Source organism: Vitis vinifera, chromosome 3, assembly GCF_030704535.1.
Source record: "Vitis vinifera cultivar Pinot Noir 40024 chromosome 3, ASM3070453v1".
NCBI lineage: Eukaryota > Viridiplantae > Streptophyta > Magnoliopsida > Vitales > Vitaceae > Vitis > Vitis vinifera.
In genome coordinates this window covers 7,905,110-7,927,925 of record NC_081807.1, presented here as the reverse complement: position 1 = coordinate 7,927,925, position 22,816 = coordinate 7,905,110, and the positions used below count along the sequence as shown (strand labels likewise).

Genomic DNA, 22,816 nt, shown 5'->3' with positions numbered 1-22,816 from the left:
AGCATGAGCTCATTGAGAAACCATGAAATGTAGAGCTATCTTTGGTTTGTCTTGTTTTTTTTTATTACTCTGTTTGTTTTCCTTCTTTTCTTCTTTTGTTTGGTTGCCTCCCTCTCTTTCTCCATGGATACTTTGGGTGTATAGCACCATGGATACTACCAGGTGACTATTACAGAGATGTGTTTTCTAAATGCTATCAAGACTCAGAACCGAACTTGCAAAGAGAAAATGGGTTTAGAGGCTTTGACGACTGATGTCCCATAGAGAAACTGAAATGGAATCGGTTGAATATGGGTCTTATAGAGCTTTTGAATATGGTGTTGGTTTGCTTGTAGTTGGCTTGGATGAATCGTAGGATCACTCCCATTATAACTGCCCAAGTATTTTGAGACGTTCCAAAACTCTTCATGAGAAATCTTGCAAGGAGAAAAGCTTAAGAGCTTCATATGCACATTCACAGTGTCTTGAAGTGGGAAGCCTCTCAACATATTGGATCAGGAAACAGTGCACAGTAACCATGCATATAAGGCCATCCTTCGTTCTCTTCCATACCTATTCCATCAACTACTCCCTATACCCACTTCTCTCTCAAACCATCCACTCTTGCTCCACCACTCCTCTTTCACACTTGTCAACCTCACCACCTCTTCGCACCCATTACCAATAAAACCCATTTTATAATACCCATCCAGCCCGTTTCTCTCATCAACTCTTGTGCGCATGGTCCCCTCTCACCTTTCTGCTTCTCTCATGCTCATCAACCCCCAATCTATCCCATATGAGCTCACCAACTTCACATATCCGTTTCCCACTCATGCATGCAAGGATTATGCGCCCATAGCTGCTACCCACGCCCATTTCCATGCCCATTCTTCAACCTCCTCGTCCCCACCCTTTCCTCTGGTAAGCTTAGCTTGGATTTTTTATCTTCATTTTTCAATATGAAAACGGTTTGATTTTGTGGATTAGAGCTAGGATTTTGTTGATAATTGTTGTTTGATTTGTAAGAGGAGGATGATGAGACTGTTTTAGAGTATTTACTTCACTGTTTCGAGTAGCAGGCCCCGCTTTATCAACTGGAGTTGCTGGTGATCCAAATAAATGCTTCAATGATGAGTGCAGGTTATCATGAGGGTATAAAGGTTTGGTGGTAAGGCCAATGGAAAATGGGTTGATGTCTCCATGCATGGCTCTTAATGGTTATGGTGGTGGTGGTGGTAAAGAATATATAAAATGGGTTTGTGGCCATTATACCGGAGACGTGCACATGATGATCACCACAATTCATATTTCTTTTTATTATTTCTTCACATTTTGATATCAAAACAATTTTTTCAAGATTTGACTTTCCAAATTTCATTCTCAAAATGATTTTTTTTTTTATATATTCCAATTTCTGAAATTTAATTTTCCAACATTCCTTCCTCAAAATAATTTTTCAGGTTTCCAGTTTTCGAAATTTAATTTTCTGACATTCTATCCTTAAAATAATATTTCGGGTTTCCAGCTTTCGAAATTTAATTTTCCGATATTCCATCCTTAAAATAATTTTTCGGGTCTTCAATTTTCGAAATTTAATTTTCCGATATTCCATCCTTAAAATTAATTATTCGGGTTTCCAGTTTTCAAAATTTAATTTTCCGACATTCCATCCTTAAAATAATTTTTCGGGTTTACAATTTTCGAAATTTAATTTTTCGACATTTCATCTCTAAATAATTCTTCAATTTTCCAATTTCTAAATTCACTTTCCAATTTTCACAATTATTTATCTAAACATTATTATTCTCATTATTGCTATTATTCTATTTATTTATTTATTTATTTATTTTAAAAATTCTATCTTTAAACAATTTTTCAGAATTCCGTCTTCCAAATTTAATTTCCAATTGCGAAAATTCCACTATTCACGTTCATTCATTTAAGTATTATTTTCATTATTATTATCATTATTTCATTTATTTATTTATTTATTTTAACTAAAAATTCCATCTTTAAATAATTTTTCAAATTTCAAAAATTCTACTATTCACGTTCATTCATTTAAATATTACTTTCGTTGTTATTATTATTATTTCATTTATTTATTTCTTTTAAAAATTCCAATCATTAAAGTTCAATTTTTCAAAATTCCGTTTTCCAAATTTAATTTCCAATTTCGAAAATTCCACTATTCACGTTCATTCATTTAAGTATTATTTTCGTTATTATTATCATTATTCCATTTATTTATTTATTTATTTTAACTAAAATTCCATCTTTAAACAATTTTTCAAATTTCAAAAATTCCACTATTCATGTTCATTCGTTTAAATATTACTTTCGTTGTTATTATTATTATTCCATTTATTTATTTATTTATTTATTTTAAAAATTCCAATCATTAAAGTTCTATTTTTCAAAATTCCGTTTTCCAATTTTAATTTTCAATCTAAAAAATTTCACTATTCACATTCAGTTGTTTAATGATTATTTTCGTTATTATTATCTCATTCATTTATTTATTCACTTATTCATTTATTTAAAATTTCATCCCTAAATAATCCTTTGAATTTCCAATCTCTAAATTCAATTTCCAATTTTTAAAATTCTACTTTTCGCACTTATTGATCTAATCTTTATTATTTTCGTTATTCCATTAATTTACTTATTCACTTATCCATTTATTTAAAATCCCCTCTCTAAATAATTCTTCAAATTTCCAATCTCTAAATTCAATTTCCAATTTCCAAAATTCTCATCTTCGTAATTATTTATCCAATCATTATTATTTTCGTTATTCTATTCATTTATTTATTCACTTGTTCATTTTTTTAAAATTCTATCCCTAAATAATTCTTTAAATTTCCAATCCCTAAGTTTAATTTCCAATTTCCAAAATCTTAACTTCCGCAATTATTTATCCAATCATTATTATTTCGTCATTATTATTATTCCATTCATTTATTTATTCACTTATTCATTTATTTAAAATTTTGTCTTTAAATAATTCTTCAAAATTCTGATTTCCAAATTTAATTTTCTAAAATTCCAATTTTCCAATTTCCGAACTTAATTTTCAATTCCCAATATTCTAATTCTCGCTTTTATTCTGTTACTTACTTATTATTATCATTATTATTATCGTTTTATTCATTTATTTCTAAAAATTCTGCCTTTGAATGATTTCCAAGATTTTCAATTTTGATTTATTTCATAATTTAATTTCCAAAGTCCCAATTTTCGTAATTTGATTTTTTTAAATCCCAAACTCTCAAATAATTTTCAAATTTTCAATTTCTTTTAAATTTAATTTCTAAAAATCCAATTTTCAAATAATCTCCAAAACTCCAATTTTCAAATAAATTTCAAAAATCCAATTTTCCCTCGAACAGTTTTAATTTCTATTTGGTGATACATGTGATATGTTTTGTGCTCTTTATTGTACACTGACCCCATTTTTATGATAATGCATTGCTCGTTCGTAGCCCAAGTACACATCCACTCCCATTCTGGTCATTCTCTATGCATGTTTTGATTCTCATATGTGCATAATCGATTTGAGTATCCATTGATTTTCCTATTGATTGCCACGTCAGCTTCATTTTATTAGTAGAGACCCGACTTTAGGGACTTAGAAGGGTGCTACGATCTTTACCATACCTTCCCGATAAGTAACCTGACCCCCAAGCCCGATCCGGTTTTTCACAGACCACCTTTTCCAAAATAAGGAGTCACACTTAGGGTTTTCTTTCTTATTTTGTTTACCCTTTTAAAAATAAAACAAAAATAAGTGGCGACTCCAAGTCATTTTTTTTAATAAATAAAATCATTTTCAAATAACAATCGAGCTCGCCATCAAGTGGAAAACGCATAAACCGAAATGCGGGTTCCACAAAATGGCGACTCTGCTAAGGAAAGTTTAAAGGGTCAAGCTTGAACTTAAGATGAAGCAAACATGGCATTTGATTGGTCGATCAGTGGATGCCTATCTCTTGATTGCACATTGGGAGTTTTTGATGCATGCTTAGCTATTGTATTGGGACATTGATATGATCGATTATTTTGATTAGGGATTTCGAGGTAGCTATTTTCTCTGTGCTTCATTGCCATATTCATTTGAGATATTGACATGTTGATTGTATTGATTGCCTATCTTGTTTCGCTTAGCATAGTGGTTCTGATATTTTCCATGATTGTTTTGATCGCCTTGCACGTATGGATTCATTGTTATATATCGTCGTTTGATTTGACATATTGATTCACTTGCTTGTATATTCTCTCAATCGTCTTTGAGCATGATGTTTGAATCACTTTTCATCTTATTGTCATAGTTTGTATGTGAGTGATATAGTCTGTCCACTTCTTGACTACATGTCTCATGACTGTTCTTCTTCTGCTTGATTGCATGTCGTTTGTCTGTGTGGGCCGTATGTCTATCCTCCTACCTCCGACTCTCTTGGTCTCGGTCATTCCCTTCATTCTGGTCCTCACTATTGCAAGTGTGAGGCCTTCTGTATGCTTGTTCTCTGACCGAGCCAGATATTAGGAGTAGGGTCTAGTGACGGGCTATATCGATGTACGGGAGCATTCTGGAGGAGAGCGACACTTTCATGTCGATTGGAGTCCGATCATTGAAGACTTGTATAGTCCTGAGCTAGGTTTCATGGATATTTGTGTGGCCAATGTGTTTCCTTTTCCGTTTTAGCTTCCTAGGGTTTTCAGATGCACCGACACCGTTCACTGTGCACTCTAGTCGACCATTGAGCGTTAAGAGTTCAAGAGGTTTCACCATAGGAAACCCCCTGGGATGTCGAGGTAGTGCATGTGTGGAAATGATAACCATCTTGCATGGAAGCGCCCCGTCTCTTCGGAAGCGTGAAGAGGGTTCTATATCGTCAGAGGGTATGATCGCTTTTGCTAGGGATCTTTTAAAGTCCACCCATATCCATTTAGAGCCACCTTGATCTCGTAGGTTGAGCCATAGATCCTTCGATTAGGACTCCCTCCCTACACGTGGGTGCATCTGAGGGATTTCAGAGCCTTTGTGGTCATAGTTCGGATTCGACACTCCCTCTTTTTAGCCTCCAATTGAGAGTGCACAGAGATCAGTACGGGTTTGAGTGCGCTCGGACAACCCGTCTTCACTTGGATGCCTTGCTTGTTTCCGTTCAGATTATCATTTCTTCCATGCTTTCCCCGAGCCATATCCTTATTCCTTTCTTCGTGCTTTGTAAGATTGGATCTTTGTTCTCAGCCTGGGTTTACCTTCTTGGATCAGAGTAGAGGGAGATTGGTTCGATTTTCAGAGAGATCGGCGATGGATCAGCAGGTTGTTACAGTTGATTAGTTTACAACCGCCATAGTTTCTATCCAGAAGGCTTTGGCTAGTCTCAGGCAAGAGATTGGCAGCCAGCAGAGCAGACCGCCCGTAGTTCAGGATAAGACACTTCATGATTCGTTGCCACCTCCACCACCACCACCTGTTCTGACAATGCCTCAGGCCTCACCTTATGTATTGCATGGACATTCTGAGGTTGCTCCACCTATAGTCGTTCAGACCATAGTCATTGATGATGCTCATGCACGTATGGACCGTATTAAGCAGCGCATGAGGCAGTTGAGAGTGTCTGATGGATCAGTTGTCTGGGATGATCTTGAGGGTATGTCGATAGCCAATTTGTCGGCTAAGTTCAGGATGCCTGACATAGAGAAATACATGGGCATTGGTTGCCCTCACATCCACCTCCGACTCTATAGCACGGTGATGAGAGCCCATGGTTTGGACAAGTCCCAGATGATCACTTTATTCCCACTATCTCTGAGTGGGGCGGCCCAGCGATGGTTTGCTTTTTGGAGTCCTCGAGACATCGGACATGGGACGACTTGGCCTGAGATTTTTTACTACAATTTTCATTTAACACTGTCGTAGATGTGTCGAGGAGAGATCTCAAGGCTTTGAGACAGAGGACAGACGAGTCTGTTTCATCATTCATCTCCCCTTGGCGAGGGAAAATTGTCGAGATCATTGACAGGCCTTCAGAGAGGGATCGGATACAGATGGTTCTGAGGAGTTTACAGCCCAAGATTGCCAGACATGTAGTCGGGGTACCATTCACAAATTTCGGTTCTCTGGTTTTGGCTTTGTATGATGTTGAGGACGGTATTTCCAGAGGTTTATGGACAGATTCCTCCCCTAGTGATGTCAAATGGAAGAAACCATTCGGAGGGCAGAGATCAGTTGATGTGAGTGCTATCAGTTCTACCAATCAGAGGCCTTCTAGGCGTCATCTGCCAGTTCCACAGCTTCTCGAGACTCATCCTTCTTATGTGCCTCATCAGTACAGGTCACGGGCACCTCATCCGACTTATGATCAGACTTACATACCTCAGACACTAGTTTTGCCTTACTATGCCGCTCAGGACATAGAGAGACCACCTGTTTCATACACAGCCACAGGACAGCCATGTTATGCAACACAGTTTGTCGCGAGACCTACATCTTCCCATCCCAGGCCTAGAGCTCAGCAAGCCTCTGCTCCTTTTGCTTTGAGGACGCAGAGGCAGTTTTCATAGTTAGGTATGTCGTTGAACTAGACTCTTCAAAAGCTTATAGAGGTCGGGTTATTGACCGCTCTCACTCCTAGGCCGCCATCTCAGCTTGTTCCACCTCAGTTCAGGATGGATCTGCATTGTGCACACCATGAGGGGCCTGGACATGAGACCAATCGTTATATCGCTCTTAGACATGCCATCCAGGATCTGATCGACCAGGGTTTGGTTCACTTGGGTTAGCCAAGTGTAACCACGAACCAATTACTAGCTCATACTACACACGTGGTTTCCCCTTCGACCGATAGCATGCACTCCATCGATTTTGTTGAGTTTGATGACCACATCCATATGCTTAGCTGGGACGATTCTGAGCCAGAGCGCATAGTGTCAGATGGGATTTGTGAGATGAGCGGGGTGACTTTGGGACCTCGGATGCCCGTTCCTTTCAAACTAGTTCCCGATGCGGCATCAGTATAGACGGCCACTGTCGAGCCACTGACTTTCTCGCATTACAGTGTTCAGACGCCTTTTGTTTTGATGCCAGATGTCGATGGGGTTCAGGCTCCATATGTTGATGATGTTCACACTTCTGATGTACAGTATGTTATCCGCGATGGTAGAGTGGTACGATAGTAGCCCCCCGCAGCCGCTAGACTCTTGGAGGGGGTGTCCTCCCAAGAGGAGGTTAGGAGAAAGGATGATGAGATTTTGAGGCAGTTACAGAGCACTCAGGCTCGCATTTCTATCTAGAGTTTGTTAGCAACTTCTAGTACTCACCGAGATGCATTGATTCGAGTCCTGAGCCAGAACAGAGTCGAGACCACTACTACTCCTGAGGGATTGATTCATATGGTGATGGCTGGCAAAGCCACATGCATCGTATTCTCTGATGACGACTTGCCACCAGAGGGCTCGGGCCACACACACACATCCCCTTTATATATATGTTGGTTGTTCAGGCCGTCAAGTCCCATCTGTCCTTCTGGACAAGGGCTTAGCCCTGAACGTTTGTCCTCTAGTCACTGTCATTGCCCTCGGCTATGCACCTTCTGATTTTGGTCCCTCCATTCAAACCGTTCGAGCATACGATAATACACAAAGGGAGGTTATGGGCACCTTAAAGATTGAGCTATTGATAAGTCCGGCTACATTCGTCACTTTGTTCCAGGTTTTGAGGATTCCTGCATCCTCTAACCTGCTTTTGGGCCAACCTTGGATCCACAAAGCCGGGGCCATTCCTTCTTCCCTTCATGAGAAGGTGAAGTTTATTCACAATAGCCAGGTCATCACGATGCAGTCTGTGGGAGATATGTTCATTTATGCCGAGCCTGTACTTTAGATTAGTCACAGTGATGACGACCTACTCTTGACCGGATTCACCTTTGATGAGGTGCAGACCCTGGAGATGGAGGATTTCTGCCAAGATTTCGTAGCCATGTCGTTTGACCAACACAGTACCACGGTGGTGCTCGACATGATGAGAGGTATGTCTTATCTTCCCGGCATGGGGTTGGGACGACGTCAACACGGGCCCAGAGAGTTCATGACTTTCCCCGATCATAATGTACTATTCGAGCTCGGATTCATCCCTACTGAGGTCGATTATCGATATATGGCGCGATTGCACAAGGAGCGGGTGAGGGCTCGACTGACTCATACGCCCTTTGATTATCCTATTCGTCCATACACATTGAGCTTGACAGGTTACTTCATGAGGGCCTCAGAGCCACAGGCACCATCGGACGGTATCATTGGGGGACTCAGCACTACTCAGGAGGCCGAGCTTCAGCACCTCGTCCAGCAATTGCGATTAAGTGACGGAGCCCCTAGCACTTCGACTTCTACATTGACCGCCCCTCCATCTCCAGATCACATGAGCCTTATGACGTTTTGTTTCCCGGATGAGATCGATGAACAAGGGATATTTGCCTAGATTGGAGACATGGTGGACGGAGTTGTGCCACGTGATGAGTACGTTGATGAAATGCTCGAGATGAGCTTGAGCCAAATCGAGGAGATAGCCCAGCCTAAGCTTGCTTCACCATTTGATCTTTTTGGGGTGTCTGCCATCGAGATCGCTGAGGAGATCCAGACTGCCCCTACTCTAGAGATTACCGAGGATGTCATAGTTATTGATGGTTTATTTGATGGCCCTATTGGCCTAGTTGAGGGAGCGTCCGACTTTGTGGACCCACCTCTTTCATTTGATGTTTTATCGGGATTTGTCTCCCGTCATGACGATGTTTATGACTCTTCATTTATGGATTTGAGCATTTTCGAGTATTTGCCTATCTCTCGTGATATCGTTTTATCTGCACCATCTTCACCCACATCACATATTTTTAACATTGATTATGAGATTGTGCAGCATGACTCAGGTAATGACTTATCTTCTGTTTCCGACTCGGACCCCATGGATCAGAGAGTTTCACCTGTTGTAGGAAACATGGAGACTGTTGATTTTGGCACAGCAAATCAGCCTAGGGAGTTGAGGATCAAATCGAATTTATCTACAGATGAGAGGGACGGCCTCATCTAGTTGCTCAAAGCATACTTGGACGTCTTTGCATGGTCCTATGAGGACATGCCGGGCCTTGATCCATCTATCGTCCAACATCGTTTGCCACTTTTGCCCCATGCCAGACCAGTTAAGCAAAAGTTGAGACGATTACATCCTCGTTGGAGCTTGTAAGTGAAAGAGGAGATCCAGAAGCAGCTTAGTGTAGGATTTTTGTCAGTGGTTGAGTACCCGGAGTGGCTGGCCAATGTCGTCCTTATTCCCAAAAAGGACGACAAGGTAAGAGTCTGTGTTGATTTCCGAGATCTTATCAAGGCTAGTCTTAAGGATGATTTTCCTCTCCCACACATCGACATGCTAGTTGACAATACAGCAGGTCATTCGATGTTGTCCTTTATGGACGGATTTTCCAGGTACAGTCAGATCTTGATGGCTCCAGGTGACATGGAGAAAACGTCTTTCATTACCGAGTGGGGCACATATTGTTACCGAGTCATACCATTCGGGTTGAAGAATACAGGAGCCACTTATCATAAAGCAGCTACCACTCTTTTCCATGACATGATGCATCGGGATGTTGAGGTTTATGTAGACGATATGATAATGAAATCCCGAGGTAGATCAAATCACTTAGCAGCTTTAGAGAGGTTCTTTGAGAGGATCAGGCAGTTCAGATTGAGATTGAATCCCAAGAAGTGCACTTTTAGAGTGACTTCTGGGAAGCTCTTAGGATATATGGTCAATGAGAGAGGCATAAAGGCAAATCCAAATAAAATTAGAGCCATCCTTGACATGCCTGCACCGAGGACAGAGAGAGAGGTCAGAGGCTTCTTGGGTAGACTTCAGTACATCAGCAGATTCATTGCCAGATTGATAGATATCTATGAGCCTATTTTCCGACTCTTGAGAAAGAGTCAACCTACTGTTTGGGATGATCAATGTCAGTGTGCATTTGAGAGGATTAGGGAGTACTTTTTGTCACCCCCAGTCTTGGTACCACCTACACCAGGCCGTCTTTTACTCCTATACTTGTCAGTTTCAGATGTAGCATTGGGATGCATGTTGGCTCAGCTCGATGATTCGAGCAAAGAGTGAGTCATTTACTATCTGAGTAAGAGGATGCTAAACTATGAGACAAGGTATGTCATGATTGAGCGTTACTGCTTGGCATTGGTTTGGGCCACTCGACGATTGAGACATTACATGACCGAGTATTCAGTGCATTTGATATCTCGTCTAGATCCTCTAAGATATTTGTTTGACAAGCCCACTTTGGTCGGTCACCTCATGAGATGGTTGATACTTCTGACTGAGTTCGACATTCATTATGTCACTCAGAAGTCCATCAGATGGAGCATTGTCGCAGATCATTTAGCCTCATTACCAATTTCCGACGGCAGAGCCATTGATGATGATTTCCTAGACGAGGATGTCGCTGCTGTGACTAGTCTATCGGGTTGGTGCATGTACTCTAATGGTGCAGCCAACTATTCTGGATACGGGATAGGCGTCTTGTTGATATCTCCTCATGGTGATCACATTCCTAGATCTGTTCGTTTAGCATTCTCAAATCAACATCCCTCCACGAACAACATTGTTGAGTATGAGGCTTGTATCTTAGGATTAGAGACGGCTCTCGAGCTCGGGATTAAACAGATGAAGGTGTTTGGTGACTCCAATCTGGTATTGAGACAGATTCAGGGCAAGTGGAAGACTAAAGATGTGAAGCTTAAGCCTTACCATGCATATTTGGAGCTACTAGTTAGGAGATTTGATGATTTGAGATATACGCATCTACCTAGAGTGCAGAACCAGTTTGTCGATGCCTTAGCGACTCTAGCTTCCATGATTGATATTCCTACTGATGCCATTGTTCATCCTTTACTAATTGAGTCGAGATTTGTTCCTACTTATTGTTGTTTGATCGACGATACAGAGCCAAATGATGGTTTGCCATGGTATCATGACATATATCACTTTCTAAGACTTAGCGTATATCCTGAGGCTGCCACGGCCAAGGATAAGAGGGCATTGAGATAGTTGGTCGCTCGATTTGTTGTTTGTGGCGAGACACCATACAGACGATCAGCTGATGGGATGTTATTATTGTGCTTAGACCGTACCTCTGCCGATCGAGTGATGAGAGAGGTCCATGCAGGAGTCTACGGACCACATATGGGAGGGCATATGTTGCCCCGTAAGATCATGAGGACTAGCTATTTCTGGTTGACCATGGAGACGGATTGTTGCCAGTTTGTTCAAAGATGCCCAGAGTGTCAGATACACGAGGACCTCATTCACGTGCTACCTTCTGAGTTACATGCACTGACTTCACCTTGGCCATTTTCAGTATGGGGGATAGACATCATCGGGAAGATCTCGCCGAAATCTTCTAGTGGTCATGAGTTCATCTTGGTTGCTATCGATTACTTCACCAAGTGGGTGGAGGCTGCTTCGTATGCGAGATTGACATCATCCGGAGTTGCTAGTTTCATCAGATCACACATTATTTGTCGCTATGAAGTCCCTCACAAGCTGATTTCAGATAGAGGGGTACATTTCCGAGCAGAGGTTAACACCTTAGTGCAGCGATATGACATCCGACATCATAGGTCGTCTACGTATAGGCCACAAACAAACGGGGCAGTAGAGGCCGCGAATAAGAATATTAAGAGGATCTTGCGAAGGATGGTTAAATAAATATCCATTTATTTAAAATCCCCTCTCTAAATAATTATTCAAATTTCCAATCTCTAAATTCAATTTCCAATTTCCAAAATTCTCATCTTCGTAATTATTTATTCAATCATTATTATATTCATTTATTTATTCACTTATTCATTTATTTAAAATTTCATCCATAAATAATTCTTTAAATTTCCAATCCCTAAGTTCAATTTCCAATCTCCGAAATCCTAACTTCCGTAATTATTTATCCAATCATTATTATTTCGTCATTATTATTATTCCATTCATTTATTTATTCACTTATTCATTTATTTAAAATTTTGTCTTTAAATAATTCTTCAAAATTTCGATTTCCAAATTTAGTTTTCTGAAATTCCAATTTTCCAATTTCCGAACTTAATTTTCAATTCCCAATATTCTAATTCTCGCATTTATTCCGTTACTTACTTATTATTATCATTATTATTATTGTTTTATTCATTTATTTCTAAAAATTCTGCCTTCGAATGATTTCCAAGATTTCCAATTTTTATAATTGAATTTTCATAGTGTCTACTTCTCAAATAATTTTCAATTTTGATTTCTTTCAAATTTAATTTCCAAAGTCCCAATTTTCGTAATTTGATTTTTTAAAATCCCAAACTCTCAAATAATTTTCAAAATTCCAATTTCTTTCAAATTTAATTTCTAAAATTCTCATTCTTACATTTAATTTCTAAAAATCCAATTTTCAAATAATCTCCAAAACTTCAATTTTCAAATAATCTCTAAGACTCCAATTTTCAAATAAATTTCAAAAATCCAGTTTTCCCTTGAACAATTTTAATTTCTGTTTGGTGATACATGTGATATGTTTTGTACTCTTTATTGTACACTGACCCCATTTTTATGATAGCGCATTGCTCGTTCGTGGCCTAGGTACGCATCCACTCCCATTCTGGTCATTCTCTATGCATGTTTTGATTCCCATATGTGCATGATCGATTTGAGTATCCATTGATTTTCCTATTGATTGTCATATCAGATTCATTTTATTAATAGAGACCCGACTGTAGGGACTTAGAGGGGTGTTACGGTTTTTACTGTACCTTCCCGATAAGTAACCTGACCCCCGAGTCCGATCCAGTTTTTCACATACCACATTTTCCAAAATAAGGAGTCACACTTAAGGTTTTCTTTCTTATTTTATTTACCTTTTTAAAAATAAAACAAAAATAAGTGGCGACTCCAAGTCATTTTTTTTAATAAATAAAATCATTTTCAAATAAAAATAAAGTTCGCCATCGAGTGGAAAACGCATGAGACGAAATGCGGGGTCCACACCATGAGATTGTGGAAATTTTTGCCTAAATTTTTTGTTAGATTAGGGGGCTGTTATAAGCTAAGGCTTGATCTTCAATTTATTTTAAGCCGTTGAAGCCTCTTTCAACTTGCACTAGCATAGGTCAAGTAGCAGAATAAGTTGAAGGACTCACGCTTACAAACTATCAACATTAACCATGCATGCAGTCTAGCCTGATGATTATGCTGAGGTATTTTATTATACTTGTTTAGGTAAAAAAATATTTGGCATAGGTAAAAAAAAAAAAGTGTCAAGTTAGGCCAGAACAGGATTCAAACAGAAAAGAAAAAGCAAACAAAAAGATGGGGGGCCTTTGGACAAAGAAAGGACAATTCACATGGTTATGTTTTCACTTTGGACAAGGTATGTTTCACGTGGTTGCTTTTAATTTTAAATGTAATTTTCATTAGTTCACGTGGCTATTTTGTTGGATAGATGATTTTTTCGGTCCGCCTTTTTTACATGAACCATATTCTAATGGTTACTTGGAATTTTCTAAATCTAACACAAAAAATTATCCTTAAGATTTTTCATATATTGTACATTATTATTGATTTTTCTAATTTTTAATAAAAATAAATAAAATAAAATATTAAAAAATTCATATTAGTTGTACCATATAATAATGGGACAGAAGAAATTGTAATTAAATTCCTATATTCCACAAAAAAAATTTTAATATTATTTTTAAAATTATTATTAAAAAAGGTTGTTTGAAAAATAAATATAAAAATATGGTACTTTAGACCATTTTTTTCAAATTGGGAATTCACTATTTTATGTTGAGCCCCCTCCTTTCAAAAGACCAATTTATTTTTGTTTTTTTTATAATTATTATTATTATTTATAATGAACATGAAAGATGAGTTCAATGTGGTGGAATCCTAAATTATGATACTTTTAAAATTATATTTGGTAGAATGGTTTTTTAATATCTATATATATATATATATATATTAAATTAGTACTTGTGTAAAAAGGCTCCCTCAAATCTTGATTTTCTTAAAAAAATAAAATAAAATGTATTTGAATATAATTTTAAAAATAAAAGTAGCAAAAAATTGCCCTCCTCATCTAAAAATTTAAAATAAATCTTAAATTAATTTTTTAAAAAATAAAAAAATAAAGATAATAAAATTTTTATTATCCAAATTCATATAATTAATATATATATATAATTCATTCAATAAATTGAATCCAAATTTTTTAATTTTTTATTTTGTTTATATGAAATTTTATATTCCTTTGCTGCAAGAATTTTTGGAGAAGGGTTTAAGTAGAGATCATTATGATGTACAATAAAAAAATGATGAGAATGCTTAATCATCTTGGCTATAATTATTGCATGTTTAGTTTTTATAATAAAATAAGAAAAATTTATATAATTTTTTCTTTTTCTTTTTTTATTATTTTTCCATTATATAACCACTTTTTCCTGCATTTATATATATATATATATATATATATATATATATATATATATATATTTTGATATGTTCTTTCCTTCAATATATTCAAGTGGAAGGTGTTCAATGTTAAGACTATTACTTTTGTTATAAAATAGAAGTACAACACAAAATGTAGCACTAATTAAAATATCAGTACATACGGATACGATATTTTCAACCGAAATATTGGTGAGTGCGGGTCAGCGCGGCTCATTAACAAAGTCAAAGCTCAAAAATGGGTTGTTGTGCTGCCCAAAATGGGTTGTATTGCTGCTCCCGGGAGTTGATTTTGGTTGGGCCAACATTCACTTACCATTAGGGCAACTTTGCCCTTAGTTAATCATCATGCACCACACACACACACACAACACCCGCACGCGCGCGCGCGCGCACACACACACATATATATATATATATATATAATTAAAAGTTTTCATATACATAAAATATTAAAATAATCGTTTAAACAATGAATTAATTATAATTATTTTATAAGTAAATAAAAAAATTTTATTTAATTAAATAACAAAAAGTTTTTAATATTATTAATATATTAATTAAATATTAAAAAATTATACATTTATTATCATTTAATATAATCAAATTAAATATATTTTAAAATTAAACATATTATAATCAAATATCATAATATTATTATTAAATAATATTTGATATAATTTAATAATTATATTTATATATATATATATATATATATATATATATATATATATAAATTTTTTTCAATAAAATAATTTTAAAATATTTATTATATTTTTAATTTCATTTATAAGAGTTTTATTTTATATTTTCGTAAATTTTAATTAATTTTAGGCTAATCTATATTTTATGTCAAAATATCTATTGATATATCTCCGAATATCCAATTTATCTATAAAATCAAATTATTAATATATATTACTGATTTTTTATCCTTAAAATGTAGTAAGACCGGGGACCTAATTTAAAGATTTTTTCATTTTTTGTTCCCTTTTATTGCAAATTTTAAAAAATTCTTTGCAATTATTAAAGGAGCCCTCCTGTGTCCCAACGTACTCAAATATGTGGTTCAACACCATTGTACTTTTTCAGTCAATTACTATCAAAATCAAATCATCATTTAATATAAAGCATGTAAGGTGTATAAGGTATAGATGAATAAAAAATTCAAAAAAACCAATACTACAAGTTACCAACCGGTGACTGCAATCTCATGCACCATACATTTAAATTATCTTTACAACCACCAATTATATTATTGAACAATTTATGTTATAAATATTGTAAAATATTTAAAATTTTCTAAAAATAATAATTTTGTGAAATAAAATTTGCCACTTATTTTATGATATAAGGTTTAATTATTATTAAATTAAAATGAGTATTTATTATTAAAAATTAGAATTATGATCAATCAATTATTAATTAAAATTTGTATTATTAATTGTAAATTTTTTTTGTGGAGAAGTTGGGATCAAATATTGAAAGCATTTTTTGGAAGTGGAAAAAAAATTCTTAAATAAAAAATTTGAGAATTTTGGAGAGTATTAGAATGTGGGAGTGGTACAAAAATGTGATGAAACTTTTCTATTTTTTATTTATTTATTTATTTATTTATTTTTTTGCGCCTAACATCCATCATTTCTAAGGATGATTAGTATGCCTAAGCAACATTTCATGCAATTAGAAGTGACAAAAAATTAGAAAATTAGAAGGTAGGAAAACTGTGAGTGTAATTAGTCTAAATTTTAAAAAATATAAATAATTTGGGGTACGAAAAATATGAGAGCGATATAAAAAAATGTGATAAATGCATGCTTGGAACTTTCATCACATTTTTCATATCATTTTTAGTTTTTTATTTTTTGAAATTATATATTTATTTTCAAAAATGCTATCATTAGTAATTCAAAAGAGTATTAGGGCCTATTTGGTTCCTGTTTTCAAGAATTATTTTTTGTTATTGAAAACAAAAGACACAAAAAACTTGTTTGGGGAAGGGGCTGTGTTTTTATTTTTTGTGTTTTCTTTATTTTCAAAAACCATTTTTTTAAGAACAATAAAAAGATGTTTTCATTGTTTTTTCACTATTCAAAGAATAAATTATTTTTCATGTTTTCTCTTCTTTCTTTTTGTGTTTTCTTATTTTTTTTTTTTTTTTTTTTTTTGTGTTTCCACAAAGGTGGACTCCACCTAACCACCATACCTTCACCCGCAAACCATTTCTTCTTCATTAAATTATTGAAATTAATATACTTACACATGGTGATAAAGTCATCATTTGTTTAAGAAAATTATAACTTATGTAAAAATTTCAAAATTGAATAATTTTTTTTAATTAAAATGAATTGTGCATATGAAAATTATTTACATATTTATAATATCAAATTAATGGAAGAAAACTCTTTATTAATTAAAAAAAATAACTTTCAAACATGTATTTTGTTTTACTTATTCTAAAAAACTTTTTTTATTAACTCAACCAAACATGTTTTTTTTTAGAACAAAAACTGTTTTCCATAATTCAATTTCCAAACACAATTTTTTATTTTAATTTTTTATCAAAAAACACAAAAAACTGTTCTTAAAAACTATTCTCAAAAACCGTTTTCTAGAACAGTTTTCAAAAGCAGCAATCAAACAGGCCCTTAGTAATTTATTTTATAGTAATTTTAATTTAAAAACCTTAAATTCAAAAAATGTAAAATTTGAACAGTATGAAAAATATTAGGATGATCTAATTATGATTATCTAAATATTGAATTTTAATGCAAATACTTATTTCATATTAAAATGTTACCATATTGATTTTTATGTCGAATTTGAATGTTTAATAATTTGTTAAAAATAAAATAATGTAATTATGATATATGATGGATTTTTTTTTTGTTAATAAATATGTTTTCAAATTTTATATCAATTTTATTTTTATTTTTTTCTAATTCTATTTTTATCTCATATTTATTTTATTTAAACCCAAAATTATTGAGAACGAGAAGGAAGAACAAATTAAAGGAGAAGAGAGTGAATTTTTTTTTTCAATTTTAAAATGGATGGCCAAGATGCAATCTTGGACATCCAATGGCTTAAAAACTTTTCGGTACGGTACCGAAGGAGGTACCCTACACTTTTCGGAACGGTAATCTGATGAACATCATGAGCAAGAGATGAATTATTTTTTTTTACTGTAGCCATGCCCCACTTGCGACCTGTATTTTTAAATTTTAACAAACAAAATTAGCTGGAACTGACAATTAAGTTCAACAACCATTATGATATAGCAGGTGATACAGGCTCATGAGCAACCACCAGTAGGCAGTAGCTACTTCACAACCATGTATAGGAGCTTGCTTCTTGTGTTAGCTTTCTCAAGCATTGCTGTATCAGAGTCAATCATCAAGACACTGCCAGGGTTTGAAGGAGATCTTCCCTTCAAACTTGAAACAGGGTATTTTTTCTTTTTTTCTTTTTCTTCATTATCGTATATAGCAGTTTAATTTTATATTTCATGTTTAAGGGGGCTGATATTGATTATCAAGTGTTGTCTGATAAGGTATGTGGGGGTTGGCAAATCCGATGACATCCAGCTATTCTATTACTTCATCGAGTCTGAGAGGAATCCAAGCTTGGATCCTCTAATGCTTTGGCTCACTGGAGGCCCTGGGTGTTCTGCCTTTAGTGGTTTAGTCTATGAAATTGGTATTCTCATTTCTCATTCTCTACATTATTTTAGGGAAAGAAAAAAAAATGAAGAAGGGAAATGAAAATGGGTTTGCATGTAAAAGAGGAAAGGAATTTCCAACTCAAAATTTGTGCTTGTACGAATTGTATGATTGGATGTCTTGAGAGAGTTAGAGTCAGTGATAGAGAGGAGAAAACAAAGGGAGAGAAGAGAATAAGACAAAATTGGGAGAGAGTATGTTGGACCAAAAAAATAGATACAGATTATTTTTATTCTAATGGAATTACAAATTGGAATGAATTTTGGTCTCCCTCATAATAATTTTTTCTTTTTATTTTTAATAAATGATTCAAATACAATAATGAATTAGAAATAAATGATCAATTTTCCTTTCCTCTGTTTTTCTCTGTTTTTCAAATATGGCATTAGGAGTGGTTGAACCATACAGCTGATATGCACTTCATTAACGTTTAGGTCCATTGATATTCGACTATGCAAATCGCAGTGGAGACATACCAGCATTATTGTCGAATCCATACTCCTGGACAAAGGTATACGTATAAGATTTTCATCCTACTGTGTGGTTATGGAATTCCACTTAATGGTGTTATATTGACAAGTGGCTGATATTTTCAAGGTTGCCAGTATAATATTTTTGGATTCACCAGTTGGCTCTGGGTTCTCTTATGCCCAAAGTTCTGAAGGTTACCGCACTAGTGATTCACTGGCAGCAGCACATGGTTATGATTTTCTAAAGAAGGTGAGCAAAAATGCATCACAGCTTTGGAAAAATGCTTTGTTATTTCTATAAGATATATGCATTCTGAAAGCAAAATAGCCAGAAGAGGGGTTGTTCAGGTGGAATAATGCTGCTCTTAAGCCAAGAGACCGATCACCCAAATGATTATGGTCGAATTCCAAAAAAGACTTAGTTTACCCTCATTGGGTACCAATTAGTTTTTGAATGAGATAGTCATAAATTCCAGCCAAGCAAGCATCATGTTGGTGAAGGGATTGTTGGGTTTATACCATAAAGGCTTAGCCAAACTGCACTGATTTCCGTTATACTTTTCTTGAAACTACAAGTGAAATTAGGCCTAATATGATCTGATGTGATCTTTTATTCTTCCTGAGTTGTGATGTAGTGGCTCATTGACCATCCTGAGTTTCTCAGAAATCGGTTATACATTGCTGGTGATTCGTATTCAGGCCTTTTTGTTCCAATCATTGCTCAGAAAATATCAGATGGTACATACATTCATGGACACCATTCTACTTGTTTCATGATTTACCTTCCTGTTGTTTGGCTCTTGAACCTCGGTTATTTTAATATTGTAGGCAACGAAGCTGGACAAGAGCCACACATGAATCTCAATGTATATGGTCTAATTTTTTAGCTAGAGTAGTTTGTGTTACATTCATTCCTTCCATTCACTACCTTATATATAGTTTTTGGGTGATAAAAATTATAGTTTGAAATTGCTATCTTTGAATTGTAACAGGGATATTTGCTAGGGAATGCCCTAGTAGATGAAAACATCGACTTCAATTCGAGAGTTCCATTTGCTCACAGAATGACATTTTTATCAGATAAACTCTATAAGGTGTTTTTTTGGGTTCAAGCTACTCTCATTTGTTTCCATCTTTCAACTAAAAATTTTGAACTGTCTTATGCTTTTCCAGAAAACTGAGGCAAGCTGCAATGGTAAGTATCTGAAAGCAGATCCAAGCAATGGACAATGCACAGAAAATCTTAAAGTTGTTAATAAGGTGAGTGTGTTGGCTCCCATAAGACCCATTTCAGTCAAGTTTTTTAGGCATTAAATCATTTTGGCATTTGAATTTGTAGTGCATGGAGAAAATAAATCTTCCACATGTATTGGAACCCAAGTGTGGTAGGCCACTCTCCTGGAAACCAAATGCCTTAAAATGGGAATCAATCCCTTTGGAGGAGAATTTCTCGGATTTCCTCCTTTCACCAATCCGCCAACTTCCTGAACCAACATGTCGGGTATACATCTTCATCTCACCATATTTTTATCTTTTTTTGCCACATTCAAATTCACAAGATTGAACAATGAACCACCTTACTGTTTTGTAGCTTTACAAATTTTTGTTCTCCTACATTTGGGCTAATGATAGAAGGGTTCAAAAAGCTCTTGGCATTAGAGAGGTATGCTGAATTTAAGTTCAATAATCATATCTTGAATATTTATAATTTTGCTAACTAATTTTATACTGACAATCAGGGGACAATACCAGAGTGGGTTAGATGCAATAATAGCTTAGCTTACACACATGATGTCTTCAGTACAGTGGCTTATATTCAGAAGCTCCATGAGAAAGGCTATGGAGGTCTGATTTACAGGTGATGTTTTCCATTTTTCTTTTGGTCGTTTGTTGTATGCTAAACAATGTCCTTCCCTTTCACATATTATTCAGTTCAATAATATTCCATCTAAACAATGGCAATCAAAAACTTAATGGAAGAATAATTTAAATATTGTTGTCCAACCTTTGGATCCCTATTGATTCCAGTACTTTTTTTTTTTTTCCTACAGTGGTGATCATGACATGCTTGTTCCACATATGGGCACACAGGAATGGATAAATTCTCTTAACTTGTCGATTTCCAAAGACTGGGAGCCATGGTTTGTTGATGGCCAAGTTGCAGGGTTGGCTTCTAAACTTTCATAGCCTACTGTTTTCTCAGCTTTTAATTGTTTTCAGCTCATATTCATATATCACTTGGTTGATGCATGCAGATTCAGTATCGAGTATTCAAACAGCAAACGTGGTATGACATTTGCAACTGTAAAGGTAAGACACAGTCCTCTCTCTCTCTCTCTCTCTCTCTTTCTCTTGTGATTCTTCTTTCCAGCAATAATAGATTTGAGTAACAAGCCTTTGGCCTTGTACAGGGAGGGGGTCACACAGCTCCAGAATACAAACCTAAGGAATGTCTTGCTATGATCTATAGATGGTTGGCTTATTATCCGCTCTAGTTCCATATTTGTTCTACAATGGAACTCTATCCCGTGTCCCCCTATTATTATTTTAAAAAGCAAATAATAATAATAGTAGTACAACTAGTATGACAATGGAAGTTGTTTACGCAAAGAGCACCGAGCTCATGGTACCTAGTCATTTCTCTTATGATAATTATAGTACCAATAATATTAGGAAGGCATACAGATAAGCTGTGTTCAATGGATCCCCTAAACTCGACAACTTGAAAGGGAAAGCACTTTTTATGTTTTAAATTATTTGCATTTTTTAATTTTGTTAAATATTTAAATGAGTGAAAATTAGAAATTAGAATTCTAATGAGAGAATTTTGATGGGAATTTGCTACAATTAAATTTACTTCAATTTTATTGTCTCATAAGGGTTGAACTTTGAAAATTTGTTATAAACCCATTTTTGGTACAAATTTAATTATGATTTTAATGTTGTTTTTTTGTTTTTCAATAAGAAAATTTTAGAAATTTATATAATTTATTTTCCTTCAAAATTGAATGAGTTGTGAGATAAAAATAATGAAAACAAGCGAATAAATTTTTGTTTAAAATTTGGAACATTGTAAATTTATTTTAATTTTTTTTTCTTATCTATAAGTGATTTTTATGCTGCTAATTTCATTTATGTGCAAAGATTCATTATAAAAATCTTATATTTAAGTATGCTTCAGAATGGAGACAGAAAATAGGTCCCTTGACATGCAATCACAATGCAATCGCAATAGGGTGCCATCTTTTTGAAGTACATTGAAATGTCCATATCTATCCCTATTAACCTTATATTATTAGTTTCCTTTAACTTTAATTTCTAATTATCTTTGTTAAACTCTCTCAATCAAATTACCTATCTATTTGATATAATCATCTCACAATTACGTTATGTTTGGTTCCCAAAAACTACCAAGGAAAAAAATGATATAGAAAATGATTTTTTCTTATTTGGTTTTTTTATGGAAAAGATGAAAGAAAATAAAATATAATTATAATTAGTTTGAAACTTATATATTTTTAAATTATTTAATCTTTGACATAAAAAAGAAAAAAAAATGAAATGGTTTTGAAGTAATATATAAAAATATTATGAATATTTATGGTAGTTTGCGGATGACAGCACTATTATCATGTTTATATTCTTACTATGTTGTTATTATCTCTTAGCCTATAAATAAGGGTTTATGAATTAATAAAGAGTGATCTAACAATTAAGTTATTCTCTCCTTTTATTTTTTCTTATATTTTAATTTTTACATTTATTTTATAACTCATTATCAATGTGACGCTTTGGGTAGAGAAAGAGAAGAATTTATCTATAAGAGTTTTTATAGGTATGCAACCTCATTTTCTTCAAACACTCTTATTTCAAAATATATATGAAAAGTGGTATGTCATTATATTGTATTTTTATTTACTTTATCTCATAGCCTGAAGCTATGTAAGTCATGTTTTGTATAATTAAGCTACAAACTTATAATCATTGATATTTTAATTTTTGTAATACCCATAAGCTATATAGAAAATTTTCATAACCAAAAGTCGTGGAGATGATCTCTATTAACAATTACTTCATAGTTAGAAACTATACACATA

General features: G+C 34.6%; 1 protein-coding gene across 1 annotated transcript; it reads left to right on the top strand.

The window, feature by feature from the left end:
* Positions 1-17,792: 17,792 nt before the first annotated feature.
* LOC100256695 (serine carboxypeptidase-like 13) lies at positions 17,793-21,472 on the top strand. Its single transcript, XM_010649601.3, has 14 exons — positions 17,793-17,975; positions 18,081-18,226; positions 18,684-18,760; positions 18,847-18,969; positions 19,355-19,457; positions 19,548-19,585; positions 19,712-19,813; positions 19,893-19,979; positions 20,059-20,220; positions 20,311-20,382; positions 20,459-20,577; positions 20,771-20,884; positions 20,975-21,029; positions 21,131-21,472. Exons 1-14 carry the CDS (start codon positions 17,863-17,865, stop codon positions 21,212-21,214), a joined length of 1,395 nt encoding a protein of 464 aa, XP_010647903.1. The 5' UTR covers positions 17,793-17,862; the 3' UTR covers positions 21,215-21,472.
* Positions 21,473-22,816: the final 1,344 nt, after the last annotated feature.

Bases quoted from the DNA above. Each gene is read 5' to 3' on its own strand.
- LOC100256695 (XM_010649601.3), top strand. From the start codon at position 17,863: ATGTATAGGAGCTTGCTTCTTGTGTTAGCTTTCTCAAGCATTGCTGTA. The intron at 19,814-19,892 runs GTGTTTTTTTGG...ATGCTTTTCCAG, and splicing joins TATCAGATAAACTCTATAAG to AAAACTGAGGCAAGCTGCAA. The intron at 19,980-20,058 runs GTGAGTGTGTTG...TTGAATTTGTAG, and splicing joins ATCTTAAAGTTGTTAATAAG to TGCATGGAGAAAATAAATCT.